The 24,686-nt window shown below is 32.7% G+C and overlaps 1 protein-coding gene and 1 pseudogene across 4 annotated transcripts in view; both read right to left on the bottom strand.

The window, feature by feature from the left end:
- LOC145293811 (two pore channel protein 1-like) overlaps positions 1-24,686 on the bottom strand; it is a 335,061-nt gene that overhangs the window by 28,400 nt on the left and 281,975 nt on the right. For all 4 annotated transcript variants that reach the window (XM_080140418.1, XM_080140417.1, XM_080140416.1 and 1 more), the window contains 2 exons: positions 7,663-7,891; positions 342-432 (listed from right to left, as the gene is read on the bottom strand). In XM_080140418.1, coding sequence (XP_079996544.1) covers positions 342-432; positions 7,663-7,891 — 320 coding nt within the window. The remainder of the gene's footprint in view (positions 1-341; positions 433-7,662; positions 7,892-24,686) is intronic.
- Positions 14,369-14,484, bottom strand: LOC145294335 (U2 spliceosomal RNA; annotated as a pseudogene).

The raw sequence follows: 24,686 nt of genomic DNA, 5'->3' as shown, positions 1-24,686 counted from the left end.
AATTTTATGAAATAAATGGCTCAAGATAATAGCATTTATCAAAATTACATCTTTAACTTGTTTATTATTAATGACATCAATAATTCATTTTCAAAGTCGCCTGAATATTAATTTGAATAATGGGTTTTCATAATAGAATAGCTGAACTCAAACATTTGCCCAAGGACATTAGGGTTCTTTCTTCTTTATAAGGATTGCTATTCAAATGCAATGTTCAAGTTAAAAATGCCTCACCACAATCTTCTCACAAATATTTTACATTTTGTTTTGATAATCATTTTTTTTATATAAGAAATAAAATTATTAAAATGAAAGTAAAAAAAGGATGGGTATTCACTTACTTGAGGACAACGACAACACAGCAAATATGAAATGTCAGGAAGTAGAGGCGCGCAGCTGGGTGTGTTACCAGGACAAATCCAGACGTTAAGAGTAGTATTGTTAAGGAAGCCATTTTCGAGAAATTCACGTTATATTGCTAATATTTTTTTGAAGATGTTTAATGAGGGTTTTTAAAAGCAATTATTTTTTTATCGGAATTTAATAAAAGAATATATTTTATACAAGTCTAGCAAAATATTTAATTAAAAAGATATTTTATATAAGTCTTGCTAAATATTCATTTTATATACATAAACCTCAATGTCTGTGCATGTGTGTGTGTGTGTTTGTGTGATGTTCCCTATAGAAAGAAAGGTTAGATAATCTACATAAAATATAAAAGCTTATTCTTATTCAAAATTTACTGGGAAAGAGAATGGAAGTGTTCCCCAATCTCTATGTTGTCCCTTTGAGTCGAATATCTACGTACCCCCCCCCCTTGTTTGGAAGAATCTATCTCAACAAAATGACTTACTCTGCTTGGGGAAAAGCAAACCAACAAACAAACCAAGAAGATTCTTTGAGTTCTATTAACGGGTCGTCTAGAAAAGACATTAGAAATGGAATATAATTCTTTTTACATCACGTAGCAATATACAAAAGACAACCTAACTTACATTATTAACAAACACCTGATAGGAAAATTGTGTCGCTCAACAAATATGAAAACACATCAAAGCAAGCACACGTCAATATTATGCATTACATACTTACTTGTCATTAAAGGATTAGTATAGATTTAAAAAAAATATGGAAACCAAATCAATAGAAAAATAATTACAAGAAAAAATAGGGTGTAGGTGCAGAATAGGGATCTTTTAAACCAACGCATTTCAGGTGAAGCATTATTACCTACTTACATATCATGACACGATTAGTATAAATTCCCCCCAAATTATGGAAAATGAATCAATAGAAAATAATTTCTTTCTAGGGGCGGGTTAGAAACTTGGTTTTAGTAGTGTTTTGGATGCCTCCTAAATGTCAGGCTTTATGTAGTCCTCTGGAGGCCTCATGACTTTTATTTTTTCACTGTTCACTTATGAAACTGTTTTTGTTTATTTATTATATTTTGCTTGAAAATGGTATATAAACTTGGTTTGAAAACAAATGAGTTCCAGGATAATGAGTAGATAAAAAATAAGTATTAACAGAAATATGTTAAGCACACTTTTTAAACACTGCTTTGTTATTTTTTAAACACGCTCAATAATCTGAAACAAAATCTGGAACAATAAATTATTAATATATAAGGACTCTCGATAAATACTGTATAAATATTATATACTGTATAAATATTATATACTGTATAAATATTATATACTGTATAAATATTATATACTGTATAAAATACTGCCCAATTCCATAGCTGTAATAAGCAGGTGCATTCAAATGTACTCAATGTTCTAAATACTGCTTGTATGTATTATAATATAATTTTATTTTTATTAAGTCTTACATTGAATTGAACAGTACTCAATAACTTAAAAATAATATATATGAAAGCAGAGAGAGAGAGAGAGAGAGAGAGAGAGAGAGAGAGAGAGAGAGAGAGAGAGAGATTAAAAAAAGATAGATACAAAAGAGAAACAGAACTAAAGAAGAGTGGAATGACAGAAGAATAGATTTAATTGTATATGTTTTGCCTTTATTATTATTATTATTATTATTATTATTATTATTATCATCATCATCATCATCATCATCATCATCATCAGCATCATCATCATCTATATATTAATTTGCTTGTCCGTACGGTGTCACGTCATCATCATCTCCCTTTATTGTTCACTCTTTATTAGTTAAAAAATCATTAACCCCTTTTATTTTCCAAAACTTCCCGAACAACAACAAAAAAATATATATGAACCGTCTTTTTATGCTTCTAGATTATTTTAAAGATAATTATGCATAGAAGGTATCGTTCCACAATTTAAATAGTATTTTACTTACATTTTTAACGATGTCTTCTGTTTATTATTGTAGTGAATATGGAACGCTTATTTTATTTTATTCAGTAATAAATATATTTTTTACATTTAACGTTATGAGTTCGTTTTTTTTTTTTTACTGTGCCACTTTTCTTCTTTTTTTTTTTACTTTTGAGTAAGCCTTCCCTTACATAACAAAAAATATGTTTCGAAATAAATGTTACAAAAGTCAAGAATGACTTTATTAAATAAATAACCAAAGTCACCATTCGCAAATACACTGAGTAACAGTAACACAGAGTCAAAACATATTTTACGTCTTGTTCTGTTTTGTTTTTGTTTTACGGCATATCAATCCTTTTTCGTGTTATTTAATGCCGGATCGAGTAATTTTGTAACATTTATACATCTTCACGTTGTTTACATAGTTATTATTTATGTTTTGTCTGTTTTATTTTGCTTCTTTTACAGGCATTCATCATCTTCTAATGCCCACCGACAGGGACACAACAATTTTTTTTTAATATGAAATAAAACACTTATTTATTTCCTATTTAAAGATTTTCAGTATATTTTATTTAACTGAAGAAATATTTATTGTTCATACATATATTGTTTCCATTATTTTTATTACATTGTTAGGTGAAGTTTCAGAATAGTTAACCCCCCTCCCCATATTAAGAATGGCTTTCGGCATGATTCTTACAATAGCGGTATCAAAGTTATTTATTTTTTATTTTAAAACAAATTATAAAAAAAAAGATACAAGACCATTAAATTTTTTTTCATTAAATCGCTATTTAGGTGAAGATTCAAAATAGTTAATCCTTCTCCCCATAACCGTTTTCTATGCAGTAAAATACTGTTTCAATAATTATGGTTTAAATAAATATTTATTCTTTATTTAAAGATTTACAGTATAATTTATACAGGAAGTATAATTTATACAGGAAGTCCTAGGAATCTACAACAGCTTTATTAATTTATTTAACTGAAGAAATATTTATTGTTCATACATATATTTTTCCCTTATTTTTTTTACATTGTTAGGTGAAGTTTCAGAATAGTTAACCCCCCCTCCCCATATTAAGAATGGCTTTCGGCATGATTCTTACAATAGTGTTATCAAAGTTTATTGATTTTTCTTATTTAACAAAAATTATAAAAAAGATACAAGAACATTTTAAACATTTTTTTCATTAAATCGTTATTTAGGTGAAGGTTTAGAATAGTCAAACCCTCTCCCCTTATTAAGAATGGCATTTTTATTATTTCAGCATGATGCTTACATTTTTCTTTATTTAAAAAAAAAGATACAAGAAAATGTTAAGCTTTTTTTTTTTTTTTAATTAAAATGTTAGATCAAAGTTCGGAATAACTTACTTTATAGCCAATTAGCCAGCTGTATTAAAATGTTTTAGCATTTAATACCTAATAAGGTTTTCGCTTCAATTGTCACAAGCAGACAATATCGATTCAAAGGAGGTAATTCGTCAACAATTGTTTTAGCCGAATTTTACGGTAAAGTGTACTGGACTGGTGGGTATATTATACATATCCCCCAGTTTGTATTTATTTGCTTCCCCACTGAGCAAATTAGGCACAAGGCCGTTTTTTAATGTGGAGAGAGAGGGAGGGGGGGAATAGGGGACCAGCTCCCGATGGGTGGGAAATGGGAGTTTGATAGGAACTGTTGGTATGAAGGGTTGCCCCTACATTGACCAAGGTAGATATGTGGGGTTACCCCCACATATGGTCTTTGCTTGCAGCATCTGTCGGACAGATACTACACTTTGATCTTGTCGCCCGGGCCGCAAAGGGCGGGGGCCAGTGTATATACATATCCCCCAGTTATTCATTTGATAAAACCAATATTTAATGAGCATGGTTCTTCTTGCCAGGCAATGGGTTTACCTGAACCAACAGGTGATCCTCCAATAGATAATATGACTTGAAATACAAACGGGCCTAATGTTGAATTGTTAAACAATGAACAATTAGAGGTCTTTAATACTATAATCAAGGCTGTCATGGCAACTGAAAAAGTAGCCCCACACAGCAATTGCTTCTATTTAGATGCCCCAGCCGGATCAGGAAAAACCTTTTTATTCAACATGTTATATGATTACTTCACCTCCAGTAGTACTGTAACCGCCACTGCGGCATTGCTGCAATGCTACTAACTTCAGGGAAAACACTCCACAGTATATTCAAACTACCTTTACCTCTGACAGAAACCAGTGTCTGTAACGTTTCTCCTGTATCAGAGCATGCTTCTTTTTTGAGAAAGGTAAAGGTATTCATCATAGACGAAGCCTCTATGATACCTAATCATGCACTGCTTGCTATAGATAGATGTTTACAAGATATAATGGGTAACGATAAAATATTTGGTGGAAAATTTCTCATACTTGGAGGTGACTTCAGGCAAATTTTGCCAGTAGTGCCACATGGATCACCTACATCTATTATAGACACCTGTCTTAAAAGATGCCCATTGTGGCATCATTTCAGTCAATTACAACTAACACAAAACGTCAGAACTAACATAAATGAACAGGAGTTTTCTAGATGGCTCCTTCGTCTTGGTAATGGTACACTAACGAGCAGTCTTAATGACGTTCCTGTAGATGCCATAGATGTTCCTGATGATTCGGTATGTAATGGTTCTCTAATCTCAGAAATATTTGATTGCAGCCCTCAAGAAATGGAAAATAGAATCATCATGACTCCAAAAAATACAGAATGTTTAACAGTAAATGTAGAAATTCTAAATAATCTTCCCGGAGGCATAAATACATATTTAAGTACGGATTACATCTCCGATGATGATGCTGAACTTCAAAATTATCCTATCGAGTTCATAAATTCATTAACTCCATCTGGAATGTCACCTCACTGACTTAATGTGAAAATAGGGGCAATAGTAATGCGACTGCGAAATTTATCCATAAATCAAGGACTTTGTAATGGAACTAGGATGAAAATAAAAGAATATCATCAAAACAGCATCATTGCTATTTTAATTAATGGATCTAATAGAGGTTCCACAGTTATCATTCCAAGAATTTAGTTAAAGCCAAGTGATACAAATGTTCTGTTTGCATTTCATCGGATACAGTTTCCAATACGATTAGCATATTCACTGACCATCAATAAAGCACAAGGCCAAACTTTTGATAAGGTTGGTATATATCTTCAACAACCTGTATTTTCTCATGGTCAGCTGTATGTGGCATGTTCAAGAGCTCGATCTAAGTACAGTGTGAAATTTAAGGTAATGCAACTGCATAGAGATGATAATCAGGGCAGAAAGTGTGGTGTAACATATACTAAGAATATTGTTTACCGTGAAGTGTTATGAAAACAATCAGGAACAGCAATGGAATCTAAAAATGAACTTGGATGTAAATATGATTTTGGAAAAAAATTTTTTTAATTGCTTTCCTTATATTTAAAATTCAGAATTTTATGAAAAAGTAGTGTACAGTTTGTTTAACTTTACTTAATTAAGTAAACATATAACATTGACATAAATTTGATAAGTACAACCTACCTCACATAATTTTGATTATCAAAAAATCAAAATTTAACTGTACTTTTACAGAAACACTTCATTTTCTATGCACATAAGAATCTGAATATTATAACAGATTACAATGTTTTTATGGAAAAAACTTTTGTACAGAAAATTCAAAGTGTTCTATTTATATTATCAGGAAGTTGTGATGCATTAATTGAAATCTATATCAATAATTCGACTTAAAAAATATTTGTGAATTTCCAAATCTTCATTGAATAAAATTCAAAATAAATAGAAAAGTCTATTGCATATGTAAAAGTTGACGGTTGCTTATTTAACTTCATTAAAAGCTATCAAAGTCAACCAAGAGCTGCTCAATAGTCTGGCTTAATGGATCATTTATCAAGGAATGAAGATGGTTATTCTGGTTACCAGTTATTCTACCATCTACATTTACAGGAAGTCCTAGGAATCTACAACAGCTTCATCAAGATGCAATGGCAGTTTTCTGTGACCTATTCATTACTCACACGTGTAATCCAAAATGTCCTGAAATATTAAACAACTTGGGGTCATCAGAACTTGCACAAAATCGATGTCAACAATGTTACACAGTTTTTTTTAAATTCACAGTCTGACTCCCAAGAACCTGCTGACTGACTACTATTCTCACTCCAAGCAGCTGATCGACGTCCCTGTCACCGCCTCAATCATCACCAGCACTTCCTGACAATATCAACAGCATCAGTTACGATCGCATTGACCTTCAATAAAAGTTTAAACTAAAGTTCTTTGTTCTACTTGCTTCCATACGTTTATTTTTGTAATATAACAATAAGGAATTTCTTACTGATGTGTTTTAAAAGATTTTAACTACCGTGGAATTTCCACGGGTCCTGCTAGTTATTATTATTATTATTATTGTTATTATTATTGTTATTATTATTATTATTATTATTGTTGTTGTTGTTGTTGTTGTTGTTGTTGTCATTATTATTATTATTATTATTATTATTATTATTATTATTATTATTATATATCAATTTATATATATTATATATGAATAAACTTTACTCATTTTTATCGAACGTGATCCAGTGAAACATATCATCTAGGAAATAAGCCGATAACTCTATCATATTTACTCATTTAAAAAGGGGTTTTCTTCAGATTTTAATATTAAGTTGGTTTAAGCAGCAGAACATTTCATTATCGCTGCTGTTCTCGATTTAAATATTTGGAGATTTTGAAATATTTTTCTCTTTGTTTTTATTCAAAAGATTTTGGATTGAAGAAGTCAAAATATAAATGAAAATACAAATTAGTTTGATAGTTTGATATTTATTTATTTATTTATGTTAAATCATTCTTTTCTATTCCCCCAGACCCGGATTTGGCTCCTGCTAGTTTTTTATAAATTGATTAATAAAAGACGACATTTCATGATTTTTTTTTTTTAATATGAACCAATTATTTCTATCATGAATAAGCAACCTCCAGACGAAGAATAATGAAATGCAAAATTGTTCCTTTCAAAACTGATGCTATTCGTTTATCAAATGTTTCCATATCAAATCTATATTGATTTTCTGATTTAACTAAAATTCTTAAACTATTCATGAATAAAATCTTTGTCCAACAACATCTTAATATAAAGATTCAAATTGAATTATTCTAATAAATCCTATGCAGAGTACATAAGTACTATGCAGAGTACATAAGTATATTTTTCATCAAAATATGGGTTGAAACATTATATAAAAATCATTTGAACAGAACATATGAAATTTTCATATACAACCAAATTCCAAAATAATAAAAGGATATCATGCCATTGATTAACCACTGTTAACTCGAATAGAATTACAAATGATTTTAAAATATCATTGAAATTATTGCTGCAGTAATGGTCATAATAGAAATTTGAATCCTTCAACTTAGCATTTCCACAAAAACTATAGTTGTTTAGTTCTGTAAATGTCATATTATAGCCATGGAATCGAATTAAACCATGAAATATTTCCATTCCAATGATGGCATAGAAATAATAAAATACCTGCAAGAAAAGATTATTATATTATTATAGATTTTCAGAAAAGGGGAAAAAAAATCTAACAATGCTTCTTAAATTATTACATGATATTAACATTTATATCACCTTATTTTTGATGGTATAATTTTATTTTGAAAAAAAAAAAAAATGTAATATATACAACTATAAAATAATAAAATTCTGTGAGCAAGATTACAATATACATTATCAAGTAAATGAAAAAAAAAAAGACAGAATAAATTTAATGAAAATGAAACTACTTATTAGCAGGTTAATATAATTTTATTTGCTGATAATTGAATTGTTTTCAATAAAAGAGATCTGTCTCCAGTTTACTATTTTGTTCATATACTAGTTATTGGTTGTGATTGTGATGATACTATGTTGTATTGTGTACTAGTGCGTTTGAATAGCGTAGAATCAGGAATGGATTTGTGTAGATGTGAACTCTGATCACTGATTATTGATGTCCTATCTATAAAAAGAATATTCGCAAAACTCACAGACATTTTGATGTAGAAAAATTCAACAGAATAACTTGAACAGAAGTTAAAGAAGATTCGAAGCACTATTACATATGAGATATCTGATATTGATGAACTCTATGAACCATTGAAGGATGCCACAAACAAAACCAGAAAATAAATAGTTTGGTTACTGCTGACGAAAGGACTGGTGACTGAACAAAATTAAATAAAATGTAAATAGAAGAGTTACTAGAAACACGACGTTAAAAATTCATTTGAAAAGAAAGACAAACACTGCAAACTAAATAACAAACTAAAATGCCATAGGAAGATTCTGGTTGTGTTTATTAATAAGTCTAGTTCTTTTCTGTTTTTTTTTGCAAAAAGTTTCAAGTCGGTGGTTTATTCTTTCATCTGTATTAGTAAAGTTGTATTAGTAAAGTTGTATTAGTAAAGTTGTATCCAGCTTGACATCAGCTGTCAGTTCACGTTTCGATGTTCTCATTGCATTTTCAATTAAATTAATATCGTCTGCTATTTTGTACATGCTAAAGCATTCTATTATGCATACGTTTTCTTGTTGTCCATCCATGCCATGGCTATATTTTTTTTCTACTTTTTACCTTCTTCAGGATCTTTCTGTTCCTTAGGAAGTAGTGCATGATTATTAAGGGGTAAATTTGTTCTGTTAGTCTTAATAGATTTTCCAAGTTATAGGACTATGATTGCTGGGGGGGGGGTACTTTCATTTTCTTGCTGCTATTTTCTGCTTTAGTTATTCATGTTGTTTAGTCTCTCGTTGTGAGTCACATTTATAGCTTTCTATCCACCATCTGTTCGCTGTCATCTTGTTTATCGCTTTGGCTTCTTTTTACAGTTTGTTGATCTGGGTTTCCAGCCTTAATTCTCATCCGGGTTTTATCAGTACCTTTTTTTCCCCCTGTTTTTATACCACTTTTAATTTGATACTTACTGTCTCGGCAGCTACATAAATGAAATTACTTAAGTCTGTAATAATATCTGTTGGGATGAATGAGAGGAGCGTATTCATCTTCTCTGTTTCTGTTTTAATTTCTTTCCTGTTCCTTAGAGTTGAGAGTTTTATTTTTTCTTCATCCGTAAGTTGTATGATGTTTTCTACTTCAACTGTTACATTCTCAGTTCTGTTGTTTCATAGATTTCTGTCTCCATGTTTGTAGTATTTTTGCAAATTTTCTACATGTGAAGTTTCTATGAATTCCACTGAAAGATGTTTCTTGGTCGATTCCATCATTTATCTTTCATAACATTTCCATTAATTCTAGATTTGAAAGCCAACTTCTCTTGAGAATAAGATTCACTTCATCTGTGATTCTTTGTTTCATTATATGGTAATCAGTAAAAATGTCCTATCCGATTCCAATAACCTCATTCCTTAGGGTGGCTTCTTCTATAATAGCATTCCATTACAATTTTATTCTCTTTTGTTGTCTACTTTTTCCTTCGGGTTTTGGTTTATGTTGGTTATTTTTGCTGCCCCGTGTTTAATCTGCATTATTTTGGTACCTAAAATTAGAGAGGATACTTACTTGTTCGCAGTCTGTGATATTATTATTTGTGAAACAAAAAGAGCCAACATTCACAGGATGACAACCGGGGCCCCCATGCTGACCACCGAGGGAGAACCTGCCGGTCATGACACCCAGATCTTTCTTCCGAGTCTCACGTTGTGTATTATCTATTTGAGACACTTTTCATATTGTGATGTTTGTGGCAACATATAGCTCAGAATTGTTTGTGGTTCTGTCACACGGATAGTATTTACCTCTTATCTACAGGGTGGTCAAAAAGTCAGGTAACATCGCAATCTCCTCTTCAATAAATAACTTTAAAGACGCTATTGTATCAGGCTTCTTGCCATAAACGCTATCCTTTACATAGCCCCAAAGCCAGAAATCAGGAGGGGTAAGATCCCTATATAAGATTATAATGGATCATATTGTTTTTTCTACCTTTAACATGTTACCTGACTTTTTGACCACCCTGTAGATAAAAGACAACATATATTATTAGAAAATACATTTAAAAAATACTAAGTCTCATGAACCCTTTTTAAAGAAATGTTGGAAGATACGACTCTCACCAAATAAAATTATTATATATTTGCATGAAACCAATTCGCAGTATTATATATATATATATATATATATATATATATATATATATATATATATATATATATATATATATATATATATATATATATAACACGGAAATTACATAATTGTCGACGCAATAATTTATTTCAACCTTATGGTATTTTCAAGCATCTAAATTAGACAATTACATTTTTGATATTCATATTTTGATATATATATATATATATATATATATATATATATATATATATATATATATATATATATAGAGAGAGAGAGAGAGAGAGAGAGAGAGAGAGAGAGAGAGAGAGAGAGAAAGAGAGAGAAAGAGAGAAATTTTATTGATTTACTTATCTGCATTCTGTTTTCAGTCAAGCAAGAACATATACCGCCTCCTTTCTTAACGGTGACTAGACAATTATGGTTAATAGCATCTTATCTTTGGTTTGGGAGGTCATGTCGAGATCGTGTAATGACATTTTTAAAAATATAATTTCACACCCGTGTGCAAACTAAAATATGAATAGCTTAATAATAATAATAATAATAATAATAATAATAATAATAATAATAATAATAATAATGATAATAATAATAATGATAATAATAATAATAATGATAATAATAAGTATAATAATAATAATAATAATAATAATAATAATAATAATAATAATGATAATAATGATGATAATAATAATGATAATAATAATAATGATAATAATAATAATAATAATAATGATATGATAATAATAATAATGATAATAATAATAATGATGATGATAATAATAATGATAATGATAATAATGATGATAATAATAATAATGATAATAATAATAACAACAATGATATGATAATAATAATAATGATAATTATGATGATAATAATAATAATAATAATGATAATGATAATAATGGTGATAATAGTAATAATAATGATAATAATAATAATAATAATAACTAGCGGGACCTGTGGAAATTCCACAGCAGCATTTTTCATATGCAATATATTGTTGCTGGGCATGCTGTGAGCGTTCTGTTCAGCATGAATGAAGGCACAATCATATTATTCTAGTTTTTTATTAAAACTGTACTGCCCCCTTACTAAAATAATACCTTTGATATATTTCATAGGCTGATTATTTCATTACAAACACACCGGTCAATTAACTCACATTTTATCATTTCTCATAATTATTGAATATGTTACTATGTTCGACAATAATTGTTCATAATTTCAACCCACATTATCGCCCCTCCCTTTACTAAAATATTAAATTTGATATATTGTATCGGCTGATTATTTTATAAAAAACACAACTATAAATTAACTCACATTTCATCATTTTTAATAATTCTTGGATATGGTACTAATTTTGACAATAATTTTTCATAATTAAAGCTCACCATATAACACACCTTACTAAAATAATAACTTTGATATATTGTCTAGGCTGATTATTTCATTACACACACATCAATCAACTCACATTTCATCATTTTTCGTAATTCTTGGATATGTTACTAATTTCGACAATATTTTTTTATAATTTAAACCAACGTTGTCGCCCAACCCTACTAAAATAATAACTTTGATACATTTGCTGGACTGATTATTTCATTACAAACACACTAATCAATTACCCTCCATTTTATCATTTTTCATAATTCTTGGGTATGTTACTAATTTCGATAATAAATTTTCATAATTTATACCCACATTACCGCCCCCTCCTTAATAAAATAATAACTTTGAAATATTGTCTGGGCTTATTATTTTATTACAAACACACTAATGCATGAAATCACATTTAATCATTTTTCATAATTCTTGGATATGTTACTTATTTTGACAATCATTTTTCATAATTTTAACCATCATTTTCGCCCTTCCATCTTTACTAAATAATAACTTTGATATATTGTCTTGGCTGATTATTTCCTTACAAACACACTAATCAATTAACTAATATTTCATCATTTTTTCGTAATTCTTGGATATGTTACTAATTTCGACAATAATTTTTCATAATTTAAGCCCCCCTTATCTCCTTCCCCTTTACTTAATTAATAACTTTAATATATTGTTTAGGCTGATTATTTTATTATAAACACACCAATCAATTAAATCACATTGGGTCATTTTTCGTAATTCTTGTATATGGTACTAATTTCGACAATAATTTTTCATAATCTAAACCATCCTTGTCGGCCTCTCTTGCTAAAAAAATTACTTTGATATATTGTCTGGGCTGATTATTTTATTATAAACACACAATCGATTAACTCACATTTAATCTTTGTTCATAATTACGGATATGTTACTAATTTCGACAATAATTTTTATAATTAAAAACCCACATTATGCCTCTCTCTCCTACTTATATAATATATTTGATATATTGTCTGGGCTTATTATATCATTACAAACACACCAATCAAGTAACTCACATTTCATCATTTTTCATAATTCTTGGATATGTCACTAATTTCGACAATAATTTTCATGACTTTAACCTACTAATGTTGCTCCCCCTTACTTAAATAATAACTTTGATATATTGCCTGGATTGATTATTTCATTACAAACAAATCAATCAATTCAGGGTATTCTCATAGTATATATGTTTCACCTATCTTATCCAATCCTGGGTGACGCCGCATATTCTGCTAATATATATCATTCACCTATCTCATTCAATCCTGGGCGACGCTGGGTATTTTGCGACTATATGTTTTCCACCTATCTCATTCAATACTGGGCGACACTTTCTGATAGTATATATTTTGCACATCTCATTCAATTCCGGGGCTGACTTCATGCCACTGTTGAAAATATACATTAAATAAAGTAATGTTTTAATCGTAAACTGTTTCAGCCATTTCCGGGACTGACTTTATATCCCCAATCCATTGCTTAAAAGATACATGAAATAATGTAATGTCTAAATAGTAAACTGTTTCAGCCATTTCTGGAACTGACTTATAATCCCCACCCCGTTGTTGAAAATATACATGAAATAAAGTAATGTATAAATCGTAAACTTTTTCAGCCATTTTGGGACTGACTTCTTATCTCCCATCCTACTGTTAAAAATATACATTAATAAAGTAATGTCCAAAACGTAAATGGTTGCAGCCATTTCTGGAACCGACTTCATATTTCCCACCCCAATGTTAAAAATATACATTAAATAAAGTAATGTGTAATGCGTAAACGGTTTCACACATTTTGGGGACTGATTTAATATCCCCCACCTCACTGTTAAAAATATACATGAAATAAAGTAATGTTTAAATCGTAAACGGTTTGAGTAATTTCCGGGAATGACTTCATATCCCGTAACCCACTGCTTAAAATATACTTGAAATAAAGTAATGTTTAAATCATAAACTGTTTCAGCAGCTTTTCTAAAGTAAAACATAAAAACATTAACATGGTTAGGGATTGCTTCAACATGAATTTCTGAGTGTAGTATCAGTTTCAGCATTCCAGTGACTTAAATCCCCCCTTTATTGGTCTTGGTTGATGGAGAAGAAATCCTTCATTACTGATACAATTTTTATTTTTGTTATTGACCAGAGTGCCCCTTTTGGGGAGCTGGTATCCCCCTAAATTTTTAACCGACCTCATGTCCAATTCAGCCCTTGTGGGGAGGCAAGTAAACAACAAAAAAAAATATTCAGAAGGGACATTTTCCGGATCATTTTATAATTAATCAGAAGTGACATTTCCAGGGTATTTTTTAATTAAATCAGAAATAACTTTTTCCAATTACATTTTTAATATTAAAACTTTGTTACATTAAACATAGTACCTATTCACAATGCTTCCCACAGGGCAGATTTAGACACCAGGGTCGTTTTTTAACGTGGAGAAAAAATTGTCTTAGTCGTAAAGGATTTCTCTTCCACTGAGAGAGAAGAAACTGAAATAATGCGCCTGAAGAACAGATACTACACTTTGATCTTAGCCAAAAGGCCAAGAAAGACAAATCATTTTTATTAGCTTTGCCTCAACAGCGACACCAATTTGTTTTTTTATATTTTAATTTTTCTTTTCAAGGGTGACAAGGTTTATTTGGAATATTCCACTTTTTGGAATATTCCACTTTCCTTTTTTAGGGAGGATGCACAGCATGATAACGGACGGAGCGATAAGCGTAATAATATAATGATTATAATAATGATGATAATAATAATAATAATGATAATAATACTGATGATAATAATAATAATGATAATAATAATAATAATAATTATAATAATGATAATAATAATAAAAATAATAATAAGAAGAAGAATAATGATGATGGTAATATTGATAATAATAATAATAATGATAATAATAATAATGATAATGATAATAATGATGATAATAATAATGATAATAATAATAATGATAATAATAAAAATAGTAATCATAATTATAATAATAATAATAATAATGATAATAATAATAATAATGATAATGATAATAATAAAAATAATAATAATAATAATAATAATAATAATCATGATAATAATACTAACAATAATAATAATAATAATAATAATGATAATAATAATAATGATAATAATAATAATGATAATGATAATAATAATGATAATAATAATAATGAGGATAATAATAATAAAAATGATAATGATAATAATAAAAAATAATAATAATAATAATAATAATAATAATAATAATAATAATAATAATAATAATAATTCTGATTTCGTTTATGAACGTCTCTCTGGAAAGGGATGGGATTAATTTCCAGAGGATTTCCCTTAATCCCGGCTTCAAAGCAGGAGCTTCAAAGATCAAGGGTTTTCCTAAGGATGTTGGTGCTACCTATAATTGCAGAGGTTTGAAGGACGTCTAAAACATCGGGATTTGTAGTTTTTTCAATTGTCCTTCCAGACGACTTGATACTACTCCTAGTGTACCAACTACGACCGGGATTATTTGTTTTAACCCCGTGTATACGCCTTATCTCCAAGGCCAATGGAGCATAATTTCTCCACTTCTCATTCTCCTTCTCTCTCACATTCCTGTCCCAGGGTACTGAGAAGTCTACAATCTGCCAGTTTTTTTAGACCTTGTCAATGACAACCAAATCTGGACGATTATGTTCCAATTGCTTGGTCGTTATGGCACTTTTGTCTCACCATACCTCTACCTTGCCATCCTCACTTGTTCTCACTTCATCAGGCACCTCCTCAAACCATTTTCCAGCACACTTCACCCCAACCCTCTTACACATCTCCCAATATATCCGGAGTCCCATGCGATTGTGTCTTTTGCGGTACTCTCTCTACACTCTGCTGCAAGGTGCACAATTGACTTTCAGGTCTTACCACAAATCCGGCATTCTGCAGCAACTTTCTCTCCTAGAACCATTTTTTTGAACAATCGTGTTCCTAATGCCTGCTCTTGTGCTGCACAAACAAAAGCTTCAGTACTCTTAGCCAGATACCCAGCTCTAAGCCATTGCCGTGATCTTTCATCAGCCACTTCTGCTATATCCTGGAAGAACCTTCCATGCATTTTCTTCTTAGCCAGTTCCTCTGCCCTTTCTCTATCCATACGTTTCACATAATCAGCCTTGGTCTCACATACCTGAAAAACCAGTAAAATAATCCAACTCCGACGGTATATATATAAACAATATATATATATAATTTATTACGGCAGCTAATACATTAATTGAATAAATATGCAACACACTCACGATTAGAGTTTAACGGTTAACAAACACATAAACATTACGACGCCATATTGAAAAGAAAAGTTCGTTAACTCTGCCTTTTTATAAGAGAGATAACTTAACAAATTATATGCATATTAATGCCAATATAAAGGGAGACAACTTAACAAATTCATCTTTAAAAGTTTTTTTTTTTCTTTTTTGATTTTTAATTTCAATCATTCAAACTGCCTTGTTGTAAGACGCTTCTCAATAACCAAGGGGATGCACCCCGTTTAGTGAGGCAGTCTCCCAATTGTCTTCCTGTCTCTTGCCATTGGAACTCTTCAATCTGTCCATTTTCCACAAGTTCCTTAATACCACTGATTTTGATCCGTAATCGTTTTTCTTTGACAGATTTTGTTGATTTGACTGCTTCATAGAGAGATTTACAATCAGTGACACAAATTATAGGTAGACTCTTGGGATTTGTTCTTCCTGTTGTCAATTCACCAAACAGGGTGGAGATGAAGACAGCCATATCAATAGCTTCAGACATTGAAATTGTTTCTGCAGCTAAGGTACTGTGGACAATCCGTCTGATTTTCTTTGAGTTCCACCAGATCGGTGAGACTTTCCCAGATGTCCCAGTGAGGAATATGACATAACCCCCCTGACTTCCGCCATCAGGAAGATTTCCCAAAGCGACATCACTAAATATCACCAAATGTAACTGATCATTGTCACCAAGATGTTGATACTTCAATGATAGCTTGGATGCCTTAGCTTTTCCAATAATTTTGTTGGCCATTATCAGGTCCTTTATGGTGCTATGGTTAATATTAGTCGCTAGACTACAGACATCAAATAATAAGTCTGGTTGGCTCTGATGCGCTAACCACAACAATTGGCCGATCTTGGATCTGAGTGAATTTATCTCAATTTCTGTTAGCGGTGATTCTTTTTCCATGGTCCTTGAACAATCTATTGGAATGGATGATATACTGTCGGTATATTTCTTTTGGTTTATTAATATTTCTGGACCGTAGCAATTAAGCTCAATTCCACAGTATTTGAAGGCCTTACTATCCTCTTTTCCAATTTTAAATGCACTGCGTATTTTGCTGATGGTATTGTTGAATGTCTGGTCCCCTGACCAAATGAAGTCATCTACATGACACGCCAAAACTCCAGCTAGGTTACCAGATTTACTAATCCAGTAGAAAACTGTGGGGTCCATTTGGGACATTACACCGCCATTTTCAATCATAACTGATTTCACTTTATTATACCACTGCAGAGAAGCATCCCTCAGTCCATAGACGCACTTATTTAGCCGCCATATCTTGTCACTGAAAGCTTCTTTGGGTGGTCTGATGTATACTTCCCTATCCATAGTGTGACCCTGCAAAAAGGCAGTTTTTATGTCTATGGAGTGTAGACTCCATTGATTTTGGGCTGTTAATGCCATAATAAGTCTTAAGGATTCATGAGCACAGGTTGGTGAATCCTTTTGAATGTCATTCTTGGGTTCTTCAAAACCTCTAGCGACCAGACTTGCTTTTTGCATAACCCCATTAGGTGTGTTTTTTAAACTACACACCTAGCGCGTAGATATGCATTTCTGTCCTGCATCATCTATTTCAGTAAAAACATTGTTTTGTTTCCAGCTGTCAAGTTCTCTTTTCTTGGCCTCATCGAATTCTCTACCTGCCACCATCATTATAGTGTCTCCTTCTGTGGGTCCTATCAGTGGTTCTGCCACATTAAGATCTGTGACTTTACTTAAATCTACCGACATCTCTTCATTCTCCAAGTTTACTGGCCTTTGGATTTTCACATTAAACCAATGTTTGTTTCTGCTGGTGGCTTTTCCAGCCCGGCTTATTATTTCCACCTGTATTTGCCCATTGCTTCCCTTTTGGTTGTATGTGATGATGTTATCAGGCTTTATCTTGGCTATAGGATCGGGTTGTGGGTCATTTTTTGTCCCAACCTCAGCTGTTTCAGTATATTCCTCATCAGATGTTTCATAATTATAGTCCTGGCTATCAGAGGTTTTTGATGCTACTGAAAATTCATTAGAGTTTACATCCGCAAGTGGTGAGTTACACAAACGCAATCTGCATTTATGTACTCTCACAAGCATTCCACGATGTCTGACAAATACCACAGGACAATCCTGACCAATGACAACACCTGGACCCTTCCATTCTTGATTGTCTGGTCTTTTGTAATAAACTTTTTCCCCCGGTGAGCAGAGATCAGGTGTGGGGCGCGTTTGTTTCCTTAAGGCCCTCCTAATTTTCTCAGATGATTCGGCTTTGATAAAAGCGTGTCTTGCAGCATGCAATCCATTTATGTTGTTTTTTACAACTTCACTTGTGGTGGTCCCTTCTAGTGCAAGTGGTTTATCAATAAGGATCGTGGGAATGTTTGGATTTCTTCCAAAAACTATCTGCTCAGGGCTATATCCATGTACGTTTTGTAACAAATTCTTTGCCATAATGGCCCAATTTAGTGCTGTTTTCCAATCCAGAGTATAGTCGGACCTCAACTTCAATAATATTTCAGTTAGTATCTGATTGTGTCGTTCCAATAGACCATTACTCCAGGGTGAATATGCAGCAGTGGTAGAGATGTCTATGTTAAAATTTTCAGCCATATTTTTCATTTCAGCATTGTCGAACTCACCTCCCAGATCACTGAACATTCGTTTAGTTGCTCCATGGATACTAATCCAGCATTGAATGAATTTTTTTACAATTTTAGATGACTACTTAGTGTTAGTGATGCAACCCGCACTGAACCGGGAAAATTCATCTATGATATGCAAATACCATAGGTTAGGTTCGAGTTGATGAAGATCCATGGCTACAGTATGGTTGTAGTCATTAGCTAAGGAAAAACCAACAACTGGTCTTGGTGCAGGTTTTCTATACTTCCTACATATTTCACAATTGGCTACAATTTTTTCCAAAATTTTAGCCACCTCCACAACATCTGAGCCAGCAGACTTTAATAGCAGTTTTAATTTCTCAGCTGAGGCATATCCAAACTGCCTGTGCAGTTTTTCTAAACTTTTTATTTTTTCTTTATTGGTCATGTTATCAACAATTAGCACATCGGAATGGGAGTTTCTTGTATGATGACCACTACCAAGAATATCTACACAGTAATGTCCACTAGATGTGAATTGTAGGTCCACTGGCTTCCCAAACATGACAGCTTTGTCTGAATTAAGATCCAGAACAGCTCCAGCCCTCTTCAACGAAGCTTTACTCAAAAGCAGGGGAATATCAGCTTGAATTACCTCAGCACTTATATTACACCTAGTGGAACCTATTATCGCCGGTAGAGTTACCTGGGTAGAGGAGTTTATAATTTTTCCGTCGCCAAATCGGAAGGGTCTATTACTTTTCTTAATAATCTTCTTGGTTGATATTCTTTTTATATTCATCCAACCATCTTTGGCCACAAACGGTCCGAGTACAAGCTGTGTCAATCACTGCCATGTTCAATGACTCAACTAAAAAAATTTTACTTGGAGAATATTCATCGTGTGAGAGAAGTGTGATGTTACACTCTTCCATTTCTGTTTCTTTATGCTCCAATTCGTCTGTTTCGGTTAACCTAACAGCTTCACTTTTGTGGGGGCACTCTCTCCACCAATGCAAAACGCTCTGGCAAATAGAACATTTAGTAACTTTCCCATATCTGTTAGTAGGGTTCCCGTTTCTAAATCTATTAGATTTTCCCGTATCTGATCTAGGAAAGTTACGGGATTTTTGTTTCCTTGATGTTGTTGCATATAAAGCGGTTTCCTGCTTTACAATAGGCTCCTCATTAGAAGGTATAACATTTGATTCTCCAAATATACGTTTTAATGCGGACACGCTGTCAATGTGAGTTGGCGCTATTGATAATCCAGGCCTGACTTATCTAATAGTTTAAAAGCTAGGACGGCATCCGGCAAAGTCATTTCAAACTTGGTACTTTTGAGATATCTCTGGTCGAATTCTATAATATATTCAGAGATACTCATGTTTTCAGGCCACTGGAATTTATCAAAGTTTTGGTAAGCCTCGTACATAGAGTCTAGAGAGTCCTTTAAAAACAAATTGTCTAATACATTAATAAGATTCGACATACCTTCGTCTGTGTTGAGTTCTTCCACTTCAATTCCCATAGCTGCCCGTTTTGCATTTCCGTTAAGTGAAAGGCTAACAGCCAATGCCTGTTTGTTCTTTGGTAAATCCGTCATCATTGTCCAAATCTTTATTTCATTTTTCCAGCATGGGTAGTCGTTCTCATCAAATCTAGGGGGATTTTTGTAGTTAACGGCCATTTCCTCTTTGTGGTCGTTCGTTAAAAAAAAACTTCAATTATTGTTCCGTTGATCGTTTTTGCTCGCAACTACGCTCTGCTACGATGAAAAACCAGTAAAATAATCCAACTCCGACGGTATATATATAAACAATATATATATAATTTATTACGGCAGCTAATACATTAATTGAATAAATATGCAACACACTCACGATTAGAGTTTAACGGTTAACAAACACATAAACATTACGACGCCATATTGAAAAGAAAAGTTCGTTAACTCTGCCTTTTTATAAGAGAGATAACTTAACAAATTATATGCATATTAATGCCAATATAAAGGGAGACAACTTAATATACCTCCACTTCATTGGCCACAACCTTAAGCATCCACTCCTCACTTCTAACCACATGCTCCTTCAATGACATCTCCTCGGTTCTAACACAAACTTTTACACTTTTCAATCCTCTCCCACCATCTTTCCTCTTTTGATACAGCCTTGCTCCGCTATTTCGAATGTGAAATATACCAAACATTGCTAAAAATTTTCTTGTTTCGATATCCATAGCATGCAAATCCTTGTCAGACCATTCTAAAATTCCCGCACTGTATCTCAAAACACTGACTGCCCATGCATTTACTGCTTTCATTAGGTTTCCTCCATACAGTTTCAACTTTGCAATTAGTTTCACTCTTCTAAGAGACTCCTTCCTGACTTTTTCCTTCATGATGCCTACACCCTCCAGCACTCCCAAATACTTATAACCTGTATCCTATTTCTTTCATGATTACTCCATTTGGCAGCACTATTCCATTCGAATGAACCTTTACTCCTCTTTTCATCACCAGCACCGCACATTTACTAATCTCAAACTCCATCCCAATGTCTTCTGAGTATGTCCCCACAAGTTCTACCAGTCTCTCCATTTCCTTTTCATTTCTACCGAATATTTTCAAATCATCTATAAACAGTAGATGGTTGAGGCGTCTGTCACCAGATCCAAAGTTATACCCCTGTTTTTCTCTCTTCAGGAGAATGCTCAGTGGCATCATTATCATTACAAAAAGAAGTGGCGATAATGAATCTCCTTGAAATATCCCACGTTTAATACCTACCATCCTGCCCCATCTCCTCTCTGTTTGCTGTCATCACCGTTTTCCATGGAGCCATACTTGTCTCCAAAAGCCCTGCCACATTCTCAGCAACCTTCATCATCAATAGTGTTTCACGTATCCATGAATGAGGAACCATGTCATAAGCCTTTCTGTAATCGACCCATGCTACGCTCAGATTCCTCTTCTTCTTCTTCTTCTTCTTCTTCTTTGCATCCTGCATTATTGCTTTATCAATCATTAGTTGCTCTTTAGTACCTCTCAAGGCTTTCTGGCACGCCAGGAAAAACACTCTAGATGTTCATAAATTTTCTCCGCAAATATTCCAGTCAACAGTTTCCACATCAATGGCAGACATGTAATTGGTCTATAATTATTGGCATCTGTTCCTTTTGCAGGGTCTTTCCTAATCAGTGTTGTTCTTCCCTTCACAAGACAATCAGGGACATCTGTGGACTCTACAACCCTTTGCAGAGCAGCAGCTATAGGTGGATAAAGGCATAGGAACTGTTTAAACCATCACTCCATCTGGACCAGGTGCTTTCCAGTTTGTTATCCTTCGTATGCCAGCCTTAACGTCATCGATGGTTACCTCAACGTTCTTCCTCTGCTACATTTCTGATAGCCTTTCTCTGACCTCTCCCTATCAGCTAGCCTTCTCATTATATCACCCTTCGACTGACCAAATCCCACTCCAGAACTTTCTTGCATCTTTTGCATTTGGAGTGTTATTTCCCGCCTGTTTACTACCATTTAATTCTTTATACAGCTGAGACTGATTGTTCCGGAAAAGGTTGTTCTGCCGAAATGCAACACTTTTTCCAACAAAGTTCCTAATTTTCATACCACCAGTGTGGACCTTCTCTTTCAACATTGTTAGAACGTTCATCGTCCTTTTTTCCAGCAATCTATACCTCCTTTCAAGCTCGTTCTTGGCTTTCTGTCCTAGTTTAACTCCTTTTCTTATTTCTTCGATTCTATCAATGTCTTTCCGCCACCGTTTAATACTTTCTTCAAGCCGCCTCTGCCAGTGTGGCATTCTATCCTTCATTTCTCCTTTTTCTTCTGTAATAAGCCAAGACGATTCGCAATAATGTATGAAGCTGCATATAGAAGCCTGTTAACTTCCGTAATCGATATGTTCTTTATTATGATGTTGTGAATTACTCCTTGAATTATTTTTACCTCGTTTTTCACCTTCCGCCTATCACTACTCTTCATACTTGGAATCTCTATGATATCGTTTCTAAGAAGAACCTCTCTTAATTTCTGCAATACTTCTTTTTCTACAGAAGTAAAAGTTCGAACTTCATCACCACTTCTCCATACACTGCTCCTTTCACTGGTTCCATTGTCTCAGAGTCATGATCTCATCTGCCTTAGATCCTTCAAACTCTTTCTTCCCCTAACCATAGGATTCCATACCTCCTCAGTTGTCCGCCTCCCATCATCGCTTACATTTCCCTTCTGCACTTCCACTCTCTCAGTTCTTTCATCAGAACTAGTTTCATCAATTTTACTTTCGTTATTCATTTCATTCCTAACCATCCATTCAATCTCTCCTCTTGCAATCACTGAAAGTAGGTTGTTATTTTTTGTATTTGTTTTAACTGGGATACCAAACTCGCGACACTTCTAGCTCCTCCTCCTCTCGATTCCCATTCTTCCTTTATTTTTCGGATATATCCACCAGATTTGGTACCTCCACTTCTTACAAAGCATTCCCACAGTACTCTTCTTTCCTCATCTGTCCACGTTTTTTTTACATTTCCTGTTCCAACTTCCTTCGTGTCTTGGGACCCTCTCTGGCAATTCTCACTCCCCCTATATCCAGCCACATCCTCAGAATTTCGAACAGTTGTATGATGACGACAGGACCCACCCTGTTGACCTGTGGGACACCTACCTAACGTGAGACCATCACAAGATGTTCTAGCCTCATTCACGTCGTTATTTTCAATATTTTGATTTGACATTTTCCCATAAATGGGGTTAGTGAATTTAAGGTTACACCACCACCGATAGTTTTATAGAGACATTATCTCTAGGAGGGTTCCCCACCAAAGTCAAAGATCCCCTCCCGACCTTTTTCCTCTAATAATAATAATAATAATAATAATAATAATAATAATAATAATAATATGTATTTTATACTGTTATTCATATTCCAATTTTCAAATATGAAAAGAGTAATTTATTCTCTAATGTTTTCAGCGCAGTTTTTTACTTATTAATCTAGTCATTTTCATCAATTCGCTGGTCTGATACTTCTTTACAATACAACTTCATATTCCAGTAGTGTCTTTCCAGGAGCCGCATACTTGTGGAACTCTTCCTGTTGATTGCTTTTCCCTTACGATTTTTTTTCAAGACTAAGATGAATAGGTATATCCTGTCTTAATTTTAATTTCTTACATCAAGTAGTTTCATGCTTTATATGCAGTGATCTCCACAAAAAGCACTCCCGAAAAAAAACAAAAAACAAAAAAAACATCGTGACTAAAAAATTTTCCATTCCATTTTATTAAATATAGAAAAACATAGGAAAGTAAGGCAACATTGGAAAACCATGTGGAGATATTGAAAAATGAAGTATAACCGCTTACATATGGAATAGATAAAAAAAGTGTAGACAAAGGAGAATGGTGAATACTATTTCAAAGAAGTAGACGTATATTAGATGACAATGATCTCCTAAGTAGATTTTATATAAAATACAACCCTAAAAGCAATAATTAACTAATAAATTAAAACACTAGTAAGAAAATTGCAATAAAAATTATTACAGCAATTTGTAGTAACACCACACACCAGACAAAACCTTAGTTTAAGGCTCACAAAATTCATACTAGAATGGTCGAATGATAAGAAGCGTTGGTTTCTAAATAATAGAATTCTACAGATAATAGTAAGAAAGAACAACATAATTAACCCAATTCTAACTGGTCATAACGGGCGGAACGAAAACAATCTACCCTTTTAGATTAAATACAGTGTTCAGTTCGAAATTCCGTATAGGTTACAGAGTTCAAAGATTCCCAAGTTCAACTAAATGGTTCCCAGCTTCGAAAAAATA

The sequence above is a fragment of the Euprymna scolopes genome, chromosome 15 (genome assembly GCF_053919585.1).
Source record: "Euprymna scolopes isolate OS-2025 chromosome 15, ASM5391958v1, whole genome shotgun sequence".
Classification (NCBI taxonomy): Eukaryota; Metazoa; Mollusca; class Cephalopoda; order Sepiida; family Sepiolidae; genus Euprymna; species Euprymna scolopes.
The sequence above is the reverse complement of the archived record's forward strand: the minus strand, read 5'-3'. Positions and strand labels throughout refer to the sequence as shown.